This window comes from Macaca mulatta, chromosome 4, assembly GCF_049350105.2.
Source record: "Macaca mulatta isolate MMU2019108-1 chromosome 4, T2T-MMU8v2.0, whole genome shotgun sequence".
NCBI classification, from domain to species: Eukaryota; Metazoa; Chordata; class Mammalia; order Primates; family Cercopithecidae; genus Macaca; species Macaca mulatta.
Genome location: NC_133409.1, coordinates 44,039,975 through 44,056,016, shown reverse-complemented (window position 1 = coordinate 44,056,016; position 16,042 = coordinate 44,039,975). Strand labels below are relative to the sequence as shown.

At 37.7% G+C, this 16,042-nt stretch overlaps 1 protein-coding gene across 8 annotated transcripts in view; it reads left to right on the top strand.

Annotated features, from left to right (window-relative positions):
* REPS1 (RALBP1 associated Eps domain containing 1) overlaps nucleotides 1-16,042 on the top strand; it is an 86,451-nt gene that overhangs the window by 39,367 nt on the left and 31,042 nt on the right. For all 8 annotated transcript variants that reach the window (XM_015137355.3, XM_015137354.3, XM_015137351.3 and 5 more), the window contains 7 exons: nucleotides 3,347-3,470; nucleotides 5,488-5,684; nucleotides 5,813-5,966; nucleotides 6,567-6,691; nucleotides 7,174-7,336; nucleotides 7,613-7,676; nucleotides 9,684-9,838. In XM_015137355.3, coding sequence (XP_014992841.1) covers nucleotides 3,347-3,470; nucleotides 5,488-5,684; nucleotides 5,813-5,966; nucleotides 6,567-6,691; nucleotides 7,174-7,336; nucleotides 7,613-7,676; nucleotides 9,684-9,838 — 982 coding nt within the window. The remainder of the gene's footprint in view (nucleotides 1-3,346; nucleotides 3,471-5,487; nucleotides 5,685-5,812; nucleotides 5,967-6,566; nucleotides 6,692-7,173; nucleotides 7,337-7,612; nucleotides 7,677-9,683; nucleotides 9,839-16,042) is intronic.

The following is a 16,042-nucleotide window of genomic DNA, read 5'->3' as shown; positions in this document are numbered from 1 at the left end:
TGCTGTGATTACAGGCGTGAGCCACCGCTCCCGGCCTTAAGAGTTTCTTTAACCAAAGGTGTTGGCAGAGTGTTAGCCGGTATCATGCTTAATGATAAAACACTAGAAGTGATCTTGTTAAAGTTTGGAACAAGACCATAAATCAATTGCTATCCCAAATAAAATCTCAGTTTATTCTGACAAATGATTCTAAGGATTATTTAGAAGAATAAATATATGAGGATAATTCAGAAATTTCTAAACAGCAAAAAAATCGAGGGTGGACTAATCCTATCAGATGTTTAAATATTATAAAGCTAAAGTAATTAAAACACTGGGTTACAGCTCCAGGACTAGCATACAAAACTGTAACATAAGGAGCCCAGAAATAAACACATGTAAATATAGGAGTTGCTTTTCAAGTTAATGGAGAAAAGAGTTTTTTAATAAATGGTTAACTTTTTCTTTTTTTTGCGGGGGAGACAGAGTCTTGTTCTGTTGCCCAGGCTTAAGTGAAGTAGCACCATCATAGCTTACTGCAGCCTCAAACTTGTAGGCAAAAGTGATCCTCCCACCTCAGCCTCCTGAGTAGTTGGGACTACAGGCATGTGCCACCACATCCAGTTAATTTTTAACTCAATTTTTTTTTCATATAGATGAGATCTCACCATGTTGCCAGGGCTGGTCTTGAACTCCTCCTGGCCTCAAGCAGTCCTCCTACCTTGGCCTCCCAGAGTGTTGCAATTACAGGCATGACCCACTGCTCCTGGCCTCAATGGTTAACTATTGAGGAGGATCAAAAGGATATCTGGTTTGCTTCTCATTCCAAAATAAATTCCAGTTTTGTCAGATTTGGATATTTTCAATATTAATCATAAACATTCTAGAAGAAAACATGTATAAAGACCTTTTTTCTAAGTCTAGCAAACTCAAAAGTCCTAAAAGGGGGAAATTATAAGCTTGTATAAAAATTGAAAATTCTGTATCACCAAAACAGCTTTTTTGGAAAAAACAGATAAACTAGAAAACAACGTGTACAGTATGATCTGGCTTCTGCCTAAGTCATCAGCTCCATCTGCTGCATTCCCTCCTCCCCATCAATCCTACACACACTTAAACTACACACACTTACAGCTACACTCCGGTCTTTCCTTCCTGAGGGTGCTCAGTAAATAGTCATTGAATAAATGAATTAATTCTGTGAGAGTTTGCAGGTCAATATGTATGATATAATAAAACCTTTTTTTAATGAGACGGAGTTTCAGTCTGTCACCCAGTCTGGAGGGCAGTGGCTTGATCTCGGCTCACTGCATCCTCCACCTCCTGGGTTCAAATAATCCTCCCACCTCAGCCTCCCGAGTAGTTAGAATTACCAGTGTACACCACCACACCTGGCTAACTTTTGTATTTTTAGTAGAGATGGATTTCACCGTGTTGGCCAGACTGGTCTTGAACTCTTTTTTTTTTTTCTGAGATAGAGTCTAGCTCTGTCGCCCAGGCTGGAGTGCAGTGGCATGATCTCAGCTCACTGCAAGCTCCACCTCCCGGGTTCACGCCATTCTCCTTCCTCAGCCTCCCGAGTAGCTGGGACTATAGGTGCCCACCACCACACCCGGCTAATTTTTTGTATTTTTAGTAGAGATGGGGTTTCACCGTGTTAGCCAGGATGGTCTCGATCTCCTGGCCTCGTGATCCACCTGCCTCGGCCTCCCAGAGTGCTGGGATTACAGGCATGAGCCACCATGCCTGGCCCAAGTGATTGGCCTGGGCCGCCTTGGCCTCCCAGAGTGCTGTGATTACAGGCATGAACCACTGTCCCCGGCCATAATAAAACTTCTTAAAATGAATAAAGAAGATTAACAATCCATTAAAAATTGCCAGAGAACAAGTTGGGCAAGTCAGGAAATTTTTTTGCATTTCTATGCAAATGACTAACAAATATAGAACTTTTAATAAATACCAATTAAAACAGCATTGAGATTCTGTCTCCCTTCTTGAACACTGCCTCCTCATTTCTAACCATTTCCTTGGTGTCTTCCCAAAATGTCAACAAACCATACTGTGAACTCCTTTTAGGTCTTCCCTCTGTCTAGCAGATACCTGGCATACATTAGATGCATTGTTATATAAACAAAAGTATCTGAGATATGTAATGATCCTCTGCGAGGCGTCAAGTGGGCAGAAAAGAGTAGAGGATTGAGGCCGAGTGGCCTTCCTTTTTTAACTCTCCTTTTCCTCATAGTTCCCTTAATGGTGTAGCCTGCCTCTTTATTCTCTTAGCCCTTTTAAATTTCTTCAGAAGGACATGCTCCTTAGTGGCAGGAACAGGAACTTCTTTGAGTGCTGGTCAGCCAGCAAAAATGACTCTTTTTGTGTATGTAAACAAATGGTTATTATTGTTGTGATACAATTGCTTAATCATTAATAGGTGCTTTTTTTTGAAGTCCTGTGAATACTTTTCTTCGGACTTAATACCACAGCGTCTCAGATACTTTATCTTCCTTTGAGCGTTTTGGAAAAACAGACTAAAACTGCTCTTTCTATACAAAAATTTGTATTATTTGAAAAGATACAACAGGGATACTTAGTGTTTAAGATAAGATTATAATATCTGCATAGTAGAAACCTCCAGCTTTTAGAGTTACAATTTTGTAATCTGAAATCCTGTTTTTCGAATGTAATATTTACTTGCGCTAGCAAGTCTGGAAATACTTGTTGAAAGACTGGAATGATTAATGTAGATCCTTGAACACTTTCATGCTTTAAATAAAAGGACAGACAAATTTTGTTCATTTTAAAGAACAGTAGTGTAGCCATATTAAATACATTTGGAAAATAAGAGGGAAAAATCCAACTCTTAATCTCACCTAAAAAATTGTGATAGACTTTTTTTTAATAGTTTCCAAATTTGTGTTTTTATGGTTAAAATTATGTATATTGCCTTTCTTCCCCACTTGATGAATCCTTAGCATTTTTCCATGTTGTTACGTCATTTAAAGACTATCACTTTAAATGGCTGCATAATTGTCTCTTAGTCACATGGTTGTATTGTATGTGCAGTGCTTATGAAGAAGAGCGGGTGGTACGTTGTTTCTTTAAACATGTGACTCGTAACAAAAAATTTTTTCTAAGAGAATTGCTAATTGTATGGATTTTGATAAGTAGGCGAACGGTGACCTTACTGCAAAGCGGTGACTTTTTGTTTGTAAACATATGAACCTGAAACTTGAGGAAGTTGGTTGTCAGTTGTGTTAAACCATCTATTAGATAGATATTTTGAGACGTTACAAACAAGTTGGGTAGCTGCTTATTTTTGAAGGGAGAATTTTGTCGTGAATCTTAATGTTAACATTATGTTATCTTATAGATCATGGAGCTTTGTGGTGCAACAAGACTTGGTTATTTTGGAAGAAGTCAGTTCTACATTGCTTTGAAACTTGTAGCTGTTGCCCAGTCTGGTTTCCCTTTAAGAGTGGAAAGTATAAATACAGGTAAATATAGAGTACACTAGTAACTGAAAGAAAATAGGCTTCTATTACAAATGAAGTCAAGTCAATAGAACCCTTGTGTCTTTCTGATCTTATAGTGGCATTTGTGACCTTGAGTGAAGTGTCGTGACTTTATTCCCACTACCTTGCATTTCTCACTTGAAAATACTAGAAAAATATGTCTGTCTATTATTACAGCATAGTATATGTACTTCATCTGTATTTGACTGTATGTACTGTTCAAATGGCAAATTTTTAAGAATTTACTAAAAGTTGTTTAGAAATATTTTAAACGAATAGTTTTATTAAGGTAAATGATAAATTATAGTGACCATCTTCATATATAGCATCCCTGTTTTCTTCATTTCTAATAAAACAACATTATACTTTGTATTTTTGTTTGTTTGTTTGGGAAGGCTATGGAGGCTCCAGTTGAAATTAAGAAGTAACAGTTAACCTAAACTTTTTGATTGATAGAGACAATATTAAAATATTGGCAGACTAAAATCTAGTTTCAGACATCTGACCGCATTACAATTTTGTATTAGTCCGTTTTTACACTGCTATAAAGAAATCCCTGAGACTGGGTAATGTATAAACAAGAGAGGTTTAATTGACTCACTTCCGCATGACTTGGGAGGCCACAGGAAACCTACAATCGTGGCAGAAGGTGAATGGAAAGCAAGGCATGTCTTACATGGCCACAGGAGAGAGAGAGAGAACGCAAGGGGGAATTGCCACAGACATTTAAACCATCCGATCTCATGAGAACTCACTCACTATCACAAGAACAGCAATGGGGGAATTGCCCCCATGATCTGATCACCTCCCATGTGGGAATTACAATTCGAGATGAGATTTGGGTGGGAACACAGAGTCAAACCATATCAAAGTGTTACATCATCAGATAATTTGTTTTTCAAGTATTTAGAGACTTGTTGATGTGAAAGAAGATAGAAAGTCTACAAAGATAGGCACTTAAATGCAGAGGGTTCTTTCGTTTTTATAGAGTAAAGGGGAAAGAGAAAAATTAAGATTTTTAAAATAATCTGTACAGAAAAATTGCTGTAAAATTCTGTAAATATCAGAATTTGTAGAAATAGTTTTAAGTACCAGTTTAGTTTATTGGTCAGCGGAGGTTTTCATTGTAGACCTCTAGTTTCCCACACATCTTTCTTCTAGTGTTGGGAGTTTACATTCTTTTCAGGTAATTTTGAATTCTTTTACATGTATATTGAATAAGCTTAATAGTTTCCCTCCTTCATGGTGGAGGTTCTAAAGAGAGACAGAGGTAATCATATAATGGAGGTAAGTACACTTTCCTCTGAAATGATTCTGTAGCTGTATTTTTTCTGGTCTAAAAGTATCACTTATGATTTACCTGCAAACAGTTTTTCAGTCCTTCCTCTTTCTCCTCTATTTAAAATTGAATGTAGAACAGAATACTGTGTACCATGTTTTTGGTAGGTGAACAGTAAGGTATTTTTAGGAATTTCTGCCATGAAAATTTCTAAATTTAGTCTCAGACTTAGTGACATATTCTGTGTTTTACTTAGAGGTCTAAAAGCTTACTTTAAAGACCCGGTGTGAGTAGAAGCAGCCTAGGCTTTGGGGTCTGACTGACCTAGGTTTAGATCCTGTCAGTTACTACGAGCATGACCTTGCCATCATGAAACTTCAGTTTTCTTTTCTGTAAATAGGGACTTTGCAGGCGTACTGTGGTTACGAGGTGAAATAAATATTCAATGACAAGTGTAGGGCTAAACATACATAGACATTTGATATAGCCATTGTTATCACTCACTAGAAGGACAATTTGGTTTTATTACTTCTTTCTAGGTAAGAGTCTCCCTAAATAATGTAAGGGAGATTATGGTCCATATTTTGTGGTGATAGACATTTTGTGCCTTTTGTTTCTGTATCCATTTTTACAAAAATTCTGATATCTAATTCATGTCTTTAGTTTTTAATGTATATGTCCTTTTTTATTTTAAAGTAATGATTATTTTGTGGTTAACAGTAAAGGACCTTCCTCTGCCAAGATTTGTTGCTTCAAAAAATGAACAGGAATCTCGCCATGCAGCCTCATATTCTTCAGATTCTGAAAATCAAGGGTCATATTCTGGTGTAATTCCCCCACCACCTGGCAGGGGGCAAGTGAAAAAGGGATCCGTAAGCCATGATACGGTTCAGCCTCGTACATCTGCAGATGTACAGGTAATCACATGCATGTAAATATTAGCAGTTGATGCCCTGTGCAAATGCTTCACTAAAACATTTATTGGTAGCTTAATAATTAACATGTCTCCTTAAAATTACAATTTTAAAATACTGTTCTTTTCTAGGAACCTGCCTCCCCAGTTGTTTCACCACAGCAATCCCCACCAACTTCTCCACACACATGGAGGAAGCACAGCCGTCACCCCAGTGGTGGGAATAGTGAGAGGCCTCTTGCGGGACCTGGGCCATTTTGGTCTCCCTTTGGTGAAGCACAATCAGGTATTTAGAGATTTATTGATTAGAGTGTCATTGTGTTGCCCAGGCTGGTCTTGCAATCCTGGGTTCAAATGATCCTCCTGCCTCAGCCTCCTGAGTAGGTGGGGATTATAGGCTTGTGCCACAGAACCTGGCTTAGAGATTTTTTAAAAATAACAATTATTTAGGGTTGTAAATTGAAGGAAACTTGATAATATTCCTTCAGGAGTTGCCTTCAAGACAGTTTTTAATTGTAAGTTAAGTTAAATAAAAGCAAAAGCCAACTATGGAGATTTATAAGTGGATACATTGCTTTGAAAAGTGGTAATTGCATTTATGTGTATCTATGATGCTTAGACACATTTATGGATACCAGATTCTCTAAAGGTAAAATGAATAATTATTTCCCAGAATATTATGTATAAATTACATAAATTTTATTGACAAGGAGAGCACAAAATAATTGAAGATATTTAAATGAGGTATAATTTCTAATTGAACAGAAAAGATTCCATTTTGGAAATTGTTAGATTTCTTCAGAGTAAGAGTTTGAAAGAAAACTTCCTGATAACTTAAGTTTTTTCCTCAAACATGAGTCAGCATGTTTACCCATTCTCCTTATAGGTTCTTCTGCTGGTGATGCAGTGTGGTCAGGGCATTCCCCACCTCCACCTCAAGAAAACTGGGTCAGTTTTGCAGATACTCCACCAACCAGTACTCTTTTAACCATGCATCCTGCTTCTGTCCAGGTGTGACATTTTATTGGTATTGCATTTTTATTTGCTTCATTCAGAGTATTGCTCCAGTCATCATTTTTATATTTTGCTGTTGCAGATTTTATAAATGCAAATCCATTCATTTATTTAAAAGCAAAATTCTGCTCTGTGCATTTCAAATCTGTTATCATTGGAATGTTTCAGCTGATTTTATTTCAGTTTCTGATTTCCTAGTGAAGTTTTGAAAGGTTTCTGCATCTGGAAATATATTTGCTTGGCTTTTTTAGCACATTTTCATAACTTTCTGTTGCTTGCATAATTGCTGTCATTCTACTCATTTCTATAATCATTGTGCAAAAACATATCCAATAATCTGACTGTAACAGATATGTGGTTTTACATTTTAAATATCCACAAAAAGCAAATTTTATTTTCAAAGATAAATAACCTAGCAATCTTGGTCCATATAATCATGTAGGTAGATACTGTACTGAGGAAAAAATGTTTCATTACAGGACCAGACAACAGTACGAACTGTAGCATCAGCTACATCTGCCATTGAAATTCGTAGGCAATCCAGTAGTTATGATGATCCCTGGAAAATAACAGATGAACAAAGACAGTATTATGTAAATCAGTTTAAAACCATTCAGCCTGATCTAAACGGATTTATTCCAGGTGAGTTGTTGAAAACAGAAGTTCTTCTAGATGGGACAGGACAGTCTCAATTTCATAATCTCAAAGATACTGTTTTATTGGTCATAGATTTTAATTATAAAATAATTACCAGATTATTTGTCTAAAAAGAATTTATAATCACTGGGAGCCAAAAACATGACATATTCACATATTAAAAATATCTTTTCCCAGTTAAAAAAGTCTAAGACTCTTACATTCTGTTGGTGGATCCGTAAGTTCAGAATAACATTAAACAACACTGTTTTAATATTTCAGGATCTGCAGCTAAAGAGTTTTTTACAAAATCAAAACTTCCTATTCTTGAACTTTCTCATATTTGGTAAGTGTGGTATATCATTAGTTGGGTGACTGGGTTGTTTCCAAGGAGTTTCTAGCAGATAGATTTTAGAGCCTTAAAAAATAAACAACTAACCCTTCAAGAATGCTGTCAAAGAACTCAGTATTTCCTTACAATAGCCAGCTTCTCTCTCATTCTGCAGAAAAGAAATAAGTGATACTGATACAGTAGTTCTTTGTAAAGAGCTAAAATTCTTTAAGCTGTATCAGCTGTCTTTTTGTTGCATGAGATAAAAGTTAGTTTGCACATACATGGTTATATTTATCCCATTGGTGTTTTATCAAGTTTAGTTAAGTCCTATACCATGCCATAACTTTAGGAATGGTGTTAGCTTCCATTTAACCAGAGACTTAAGAATAGCTGTGTTGGAATATGGTTGGAATTGGCCATTAGAACACAAAGTGTAATCACAAATTACTTTATAAAAACAGGCGGGGGCCGAGCACGGTGGCGCATGCCTGTTATCTTAGCACTTTGGGAGGCCGAGGCAGGCGAACTGCCTGAACTCAGGAGTTTGAGACCATCCTGGGCAACACGGCGAAACCCTGTCTCTACAAAAAAATTAGCCGGGCATGGTAGCACATGCCTGTAATCCCGACTACTGGGGAGGCTGAGGCACGAGAATCGCTTGAACCCGGGAGGTGGAGGTTGCAGTGAGCCAAGATTGCGCCACTTCACTCCAGCCAAGGTGACAGAACGAGACTCCGTCTCAACAAAAAACAAAACAAAACAAAACAAAAAAAACAAACAGAAAACACAGGCTGGGAGTTGTGGTTCACGCCTGTAATTCCAGCACTTTGGGAAGCCGAGGCAGGCAGATTGCTTGAGCCCAGAAGTTCAAGACCAACCTGAGCAACATGATGAAACCCCGTCTCTACAAAAAATTAAAAAATTAGCAAGGTGTGGTGGTGCAAGCCTGTAGTCCTGGATACTTGGGAGGCTTACATGGGAGGATTGCTTGAGTCCAGGAGGCAGAGTTTTCAGTGAGCTGAGATCATACCACAGCACTGTAGCCTGGGCAACAGAGTGAGACTCTGTCTCAAAAATAAGTAAAAAACGATTATCAAATAAACATAAATGTTAATTCCAGTGTGTATCAATGTATTTCTCTGTATTCTAAATCATTTTTAATAGGTTTTTGGTAGCATAGAGTGTTTAGTACAAGGTAGGTAGATAACACCTAAACCTGAAAACTCAAAAACTAGTAATATATGCATGCTATTTATAGTTTAAGGCAATCAAGACAAAAGTGGTTGTCTGTATATCTAGGAAAGGGCATAGACAGCAAGGTGGAGTGGCTGTATTTCTGTTTTAAGCCTTGCAGTTCTACTCAGTCATTTAAAGTATGTACATGTTGGCCGGGCGCAGTGGCTCACGCTTGTAATCCCAGCACTTTAGGAGCCTGAGGCAGGTGGATCACATGAGGTCAGGAGTTTGAGACCAGCCTGGCCAAAATTAGCCGGGCATGGTGGCGTGTGCCCATAATCCCAGCTACTCAGGAAGCTGAGGCGGGAGGTGGAGGTTGCAGTGAGCTAAAGCTCATGCCACTGCACTCCAGCCTGGGCGACAGAGCAAGACTCCATCTCAAAAAAATATAAACAAAAAATAAAGTACATACATGGTGAATTTTGATAACATAAAAAGCAAACTTTTAAAAAATGTCACTAATTTATTACATGTGCCTTCTAAAAATGCATGTGAGTTACAGGTCATTCTTTTTGATGACCTTAATTATTGGGGCCACTTTTTAGAGAATTTCAAACACACAGGAAAGCTTAATAGTACCATAAACCCTCACATACTACCACCTAGATTCTGCAGGTAACATTTTGCTACATTTGCTGTATTACACATCTTTCCGTGTATGGGATTTTTATAATTACTGAGTTTTTGCACTTTCTCATGGAAAATATTTCTCTTGCTTCTTTTTGAGAAATGAAAGGATCCAAAGCGGAATGTGATTATATACACAATAAACTTATCTTCTAGGGAACTCTCAGACTTTGATAAAGATGGTGCATTGACACTGGATGAGTTTTGTGCTGCTTTTCATCTGGTGGTTGCTAGGAAGAATGGCTATGATTTACCAGAAAAACTTCCTGAAAGCTTAATGCCCAAACTGATTGATTTGGAAGATTCAGCAGGTAAGACTGGGAGCTAAAGAGAGCTGTTTGCATGCCTTGATAAACATAGTGCTTGATTCTGAAAGAAAAATCAAGATAGAGGTTAACCAGAGCTTAATAGCCAAGGTATTTCATCAAGTGTACATAGATTTGGCATCAGAATAGGATGTATGAGCCAAACTTGAATTTGTCTTATTCAGTCTACTTTTAAAAATAAAGATAAGTAATATATACCACTATGTTACCTTTATATTTGTGGCTTGCCAAGATTTGAAGAGCATTTCAGTGTCTTGTTATTTTGCTATCCTTTAATTGTGATAAATATTGTCTCAAGTGGGTAAAGTAACCCATCTTCATTATAAACATTTTTCTCTTTAATACTTCTTAATTTGTTGAAGGGAAATTACCTGGTTCATCATTAGACCTTTACAGTTGTGAGCATTTTTCTTTAAAATGCCAAGCTCTCTTCTGCAGACTCAAAGAAATCTGGAGTTTTTGTGTTTGATTTTAGAGAATGCTGTGTTGTTAACAAGAATGCGAAATGCTCGTATTTATTGGGACCTTTCTTTCTTTCTTCCTTCTCTTTTTTTTTTTGAGATGGAGTCTCGTTCTGTCACCAGGCTGGAGTGCAGTGGCATGATCTCGGCTCACTGCAGTTTCCACCTCCCGGGTTCAAGCGATTCTCCTGCCTCAGCCTCCTGAGTAGCTGGGACTACAGGCACACGCCACCATGCCCAGCAAATTTTTGTATTTTTAGTAGAGACGGGGTTTCACCACGTTGGCCAGGATGGTCTGTATCTCTTGACCTCATGATCTGCCTGCCTCGGCCTCCCAAAGTGCTGGGATTACAGGCGTGAGCCACCATGCCCGGCCTGGACCTTTCTTTAAAAAGAAAAAGAATATCAAGGGCTAAAAATTAGTACATTTTTCTTAAATTCTGAGTGAATAAAAGGAAATCTAATGTTTAATTCTTAATGAGTCTAATTAAAATACATTATTGTCTTCAGTGTTTCTATCTAAATTCTCATTTGGATGTGATGATGGAAAGAATTTGATACTTTTAAAAGGGAAGTTCAAATAGAATTTGGCTCTCAAAAGGGCATTTTTCTATCAGGCAGCATCTTTTTAACCTAAAAATATACATGTCTGACTTAGTTGTCTAAATTACACAGAAGGAATCAGATGCATGAAATTACTGTCACAAAGAGAACAGTCTCCTTGGAGTCAATAATCTGAATGTGCTTCTAGTTTTGCTAATTTCGCCTGTGACCTTGGGCAAGTTCTAATCATTTACTGTATTTTTCCCTTCTGTTTCTCCACCTGAAATGTGGATTTGATGCCATTCACATTTCAGGACCTGAATTGTACACTGACCTTTTATCAACCAATAGGTTGATTCTAAAAATATGGCATTGATTTTAATTTCTTAAGCACATTTTTCTATGATAATCCTAGCATTTGGGGATTATTTCAGGTAGTTGTGAAGCATCAGCCTCTAACTTGAGCTGAAAGCTTAGTATCTTTATTAGGTAATTTTGATTCAAAGTACTTTGATTTACCTACTTAAGAAATAAAAACAACTTCTTTGTTAAACACCTATGATAGCAACCAAAAGAGAGAAGAAAATGTGGTAACTTCATACTTTCAGTATCATTGATTTAGAAATTGGACTTGTACCTAGAGCTTTTATATGACTTCAGGCCTTTGAAAACCGACAGCACAATAATACAAGAAACTAATTTAAATGAAGTTTAATGTCTTGTAGGTGATTTTGTAGAGGCTTGTCTGATTCTGTTGTCTGCTATATTTGTCAGTGAATCTGGCTTTTGCATGCATTTATTGGGTTTCTTTTTCCTTTATTTAATTTAAATAAAAATCAAGTTCTTTGTAAATTTGATCTATAAGGTTGATGGTTCAGGAAGTTTTTTTCTGGGCGTTTATCTTTTTGTCTAATTTTACACCTATTAGATCTGTTTAAAAGACAGACTGATTTTATTGCCTGTGTATATCTATGCACTGTTGCCCTAAATATAATTTTGAAACTATCACAGACCCAGATAGTTTTTTTTCCCCTCACAACATATGGTTTTCTCACCAAATTTATTGTAAACATTTGGATCACACGGTATTACATTCAAATCTGCTTTTCATATTTACAAATGATAAATTTTGGAATTCTGTTGATTCTGGGGTGATGTAATACAAATTATCATTTTTTTCCCACCTATCATAAACCTGAGATTCACATGACAAAAGGTCCTTTGAGTATAGAAATTGTTTTGTGACTCTGTGGGTCAGTCAGTATCCGTAAAAATCATTATAAAAAAAAATTAGCCAGATGTGGTGGTGTGTGTGCACCTGTAGTCCCAGCTACTTGGGAAGCTGAGGCAGGAGAATTGCTTGAACCCTGGAGGTAGAGGTTGCAGTGAGCCAAGATCGCACCATTGCATTCCAGCCTGGGTGACAGAGTGAGACTGTCTAAAAAAAAAAAAAAAATTATAAAAATAGCTGTGTTTTGGCTGGGCGCGGTGGCTCACGCCTGTAATCCCAGCACTTTGGGAGGCCAAGGCAGGCGGATCATGAGGTCAGGAGATCGAGCCCATCCTGGCTAATACAGTGAAACCCCGTCTACTAAAAATACAAAAAAAAATTAGCCGGGCATGGTGGTGGGTGCCTGTGGTTCCAGCTACTCGGGAGACTGAGGCAGGATCATGGCGTGAACCCGGGAGGTGGAGCTTGCAGTGAGCTGAGATTGCGCCACTGCACTCCAGCCTGGGGGACAGAACGAGACTCCATCCCCAAAAAAAAACAAAAAGAAAAAATAGCTGTGTTTTTAAAAGGTCACGGTTAAGAGGGTCATACTCAGATAGTTTCTTTTGGCTGACATTAGAATTTATTGTAAATATTCCTCTGTGGAGCCTCTCTGACTATAGGCAGAGGTAGTTTATCTCATTTCTGATCTCTTATAGCATTTTCTACATGCTAATTACTGAAACATACCACACTAAATCCTGTTTTTTTTTCCGCCTTCCTATCACTATACTCTGAATTCCTTGAAATAAGGGAAATGTATCCTATTTATTGTAGTATGCTTAAAACATACCACTTTGCCAGGCACTGCACTAATATTGGATGAATTCTACATGTGTGCCATTTTCAAAGGAAGGTATTTTTCTTGACATTTTTCTACCTTTGAAAATATAGCGATTTGTTATCCTAGGTTTATGATGTTGGGACATACTAAAACATTAGTTCCACAAATATTCTGTACTTAAAGTTTAACTGTTAGAGGCAAATAGATGGTGAGCAGTGGTCACTTGAGTTACAGCTCCTTGGAGTAACATGCTAGGCTTTCTATAGGCATGCAGACTGGGTGGGGTAAATGTGCATTTTTTCCAAAATTACTTGAACAGGTATGCAGGGTTAAATCATAGATAAAATAGAACTACTAAGGATTATAGGTAGAAGTACTTCTGTCGACCTGAGTTAGAATATTTAATAACATCAGCACTGAATTTGGCAACTAAAATAAATAGAAAGGGAAACTTGATTTTTGTTGCCTTACAAAGGAAAGCATACAAAATTCATCTGCAGAAAGAGCTTTCTGAAACTGAATTAAAGAATATTTAGCTTTTTAGGAGTGTTTGTCTTCTTTAAAAAAAAAAAAAGATTAAGGTGGCCTGCCACAAACACATTGAGGTACTATACATTTTAATGTCTAAAGAATCGTCTCCTTTGCAAAGCACAGTTGCAATTTTAATGTACTTCTGTGATTGTTTGATACATATCTTTCTCTCAAACTAGACTAGAGCCTTCTAGGAAGGTAGGAACTGGATCAGTTTTGTTCATTATATCTCAGTGCCTAGCAAGGTGCAAATTGAGTACAGGAATAGACAGACATTCACATTGTTGAAATGATTAAATGACTGAGCCAATGAGTTTTAACTGTTTTCTACCTCTACACCACACTGCTCACATGTGCAACTCGCCAATCTCTGAGATGCTGAAAGAAGGAAAGGGATGTGTGCTTCCCTGTATCCATCTCCTTCCGCATGATCCCTACTTTACACAGTAGATTTGGGCAGATGTTTCATTGTTGTTTATAGAGTGCGTTGCATGGATCTACAAACTCTAAGAAGTACTTCCAACATGAATTTTTTTTTTAAGCCAGAGAAAAGAAGGCACATGAGACTTTCCATGAATAGTTTACTAGAAATCCACATAAATTCAGATTTGAGACTACGTTTGTGTAAGTAAATCACTGTTAAGAGTTTCTCATATTCATCCAGAAATTTTTAACATATATATAAAAACCTACACACAGGTATTGGTGTTTATGCAGATGCAATCATACTACACATCCTTGATTTTTTTTTTTTTCTTACAATGTTGGACATCTTTGTACTTTACAATTGATGTGGTTTGGCTGTGTCCCCACCCAAATCTCATCTTGAATTCTCAGGTTTGTGGAAGGGACCCAGTGGGAGGTAATTGAATCATGGGGGCAGGTCTTTCCCATGCTGTTCTTGTGATAGTAAATAGTCTCACGAGATCTGATGGTATTATAAGGGGAGTTTCCCTACACAAGCTCTCTCTTTGCCTCCTGCCGTCCATATAAGATGTGACTTGCTCCTCCTTGCCTTCCACCATGATTGTGAAGTCTTCCCCAGCCATGTGGAACTGTTAAGTCCATTAAACCTCTTCCTTTTGTAAATTGCCCAGTCTTCGTATGTCTTTATCAGCAGTGTGAAAATGTTCCGATACAATAATATATGGAGCCATCACATTTATGATTCAAAGTATTCCATAATATGATGTGCTTTAACCAGTTTCTTATTGATGGATTTTGGGGTTGTTTTCTGGCTTTATCTTTAAAACACTGCTGCAGTGAACATGCTTATATGTATATCTTTGTTTTATACAAATAACCTGGAATCTTTGTTTTTGAAAATTCATTATTCAGGTACCCTTAGTTGCAGAAGAAAAAATAATGAAAATATGCACTAATGCTTATCATTAGCTTTCTAATTAAGAAATTACTTCTCAAACCACCCCTGCCCCCCAGACATACTCTGTCACTGTCTGTCTCCCCGCCTACCCTGCTGTGTCTCTCTGTCGTGTGTCATTTCTTTCCAGATATTTGGGTATTGTAGCTGATAAATCAGTACAGTTGAATTACAGATATTAGTAAAGATACACCATTTAATGAACTCGGTCGAAGTAAATAGAACTCAAATCCTGACAAAGACATTGACAAGCAAGGGCAGATGATACTTGAAGGGCAAAAACTCTATGAGGGCAATAACAATAGTAGGGGCTTTAAAAGATTATGGTTTGGGCCAGGCACAGTGGCTCCAGAAGCATTTTGCTAGACCAAGGTGGGAGGATCACTTGAGGCCAGGAATTCAAGGTTACAGTAAGCTGTGCAACACTGCACTTTAGCCTGGGTGACAAAGCGAGACCCTGTCTCTAAAAAAAAAAAAAGGATTATGATTTCAAATTCAGCAGATTAGTAAGTATCCTTGGGAGTAATTAATGATACTTACAATTATTTTTTTGTAGAAGTGACCTTTTTCCTTTGCAGTTGTGCTATGAAAGTCAAAAGTGAACGAAAGATGAACATATCTCTCTTCCTCTGTTAGAAGGAGAACTCCATGGGAATGGGACCCTTGTCTTACTCAGTACTGGGTCTCGAGAGCCTGAAACCCCATAGGCCTTCAGTAAATGTTCACTGACTCAATTAGTGCTTTTTAATTTTGCCACCAAATTATACCCCCCAAAAAAGTAACATTATGTTTCTCCCCGCCCACACCCTCCCCACCGAGATGGAGTCTTGCTCTGTCGCCCAGGCTGGAGTGCTGTGGCGCAATCTTGGCTCACTGCAACTTCCCCCTCCCGGGTTCAAGCAATTCTCCTGCCTCAGCCTCCCGAGTAGCTGAGATTACAGGCATGCTAATTTTTGTATTTTTAGTAGAGACGGAGTTTCACCATGTTGGCCAGGCTGGTCTTGAACTTCTGACCTCGTGAAGCGCCCACCTTGGCCCCCCAATCCCAAAGTGTGGGGATTACAGGCATGAGCCACCACTTTATCTTTCATTCTTTGTTCTTTATACTCTATTTCCACTATTTTCTCTGTAAGTTTTTAAGATAAAGCTCCAATTAACTGTTTTCCTCTTTATGAAATTTTAGTATTTATTTTGAATGGATTAACTTTAAATGGATTTT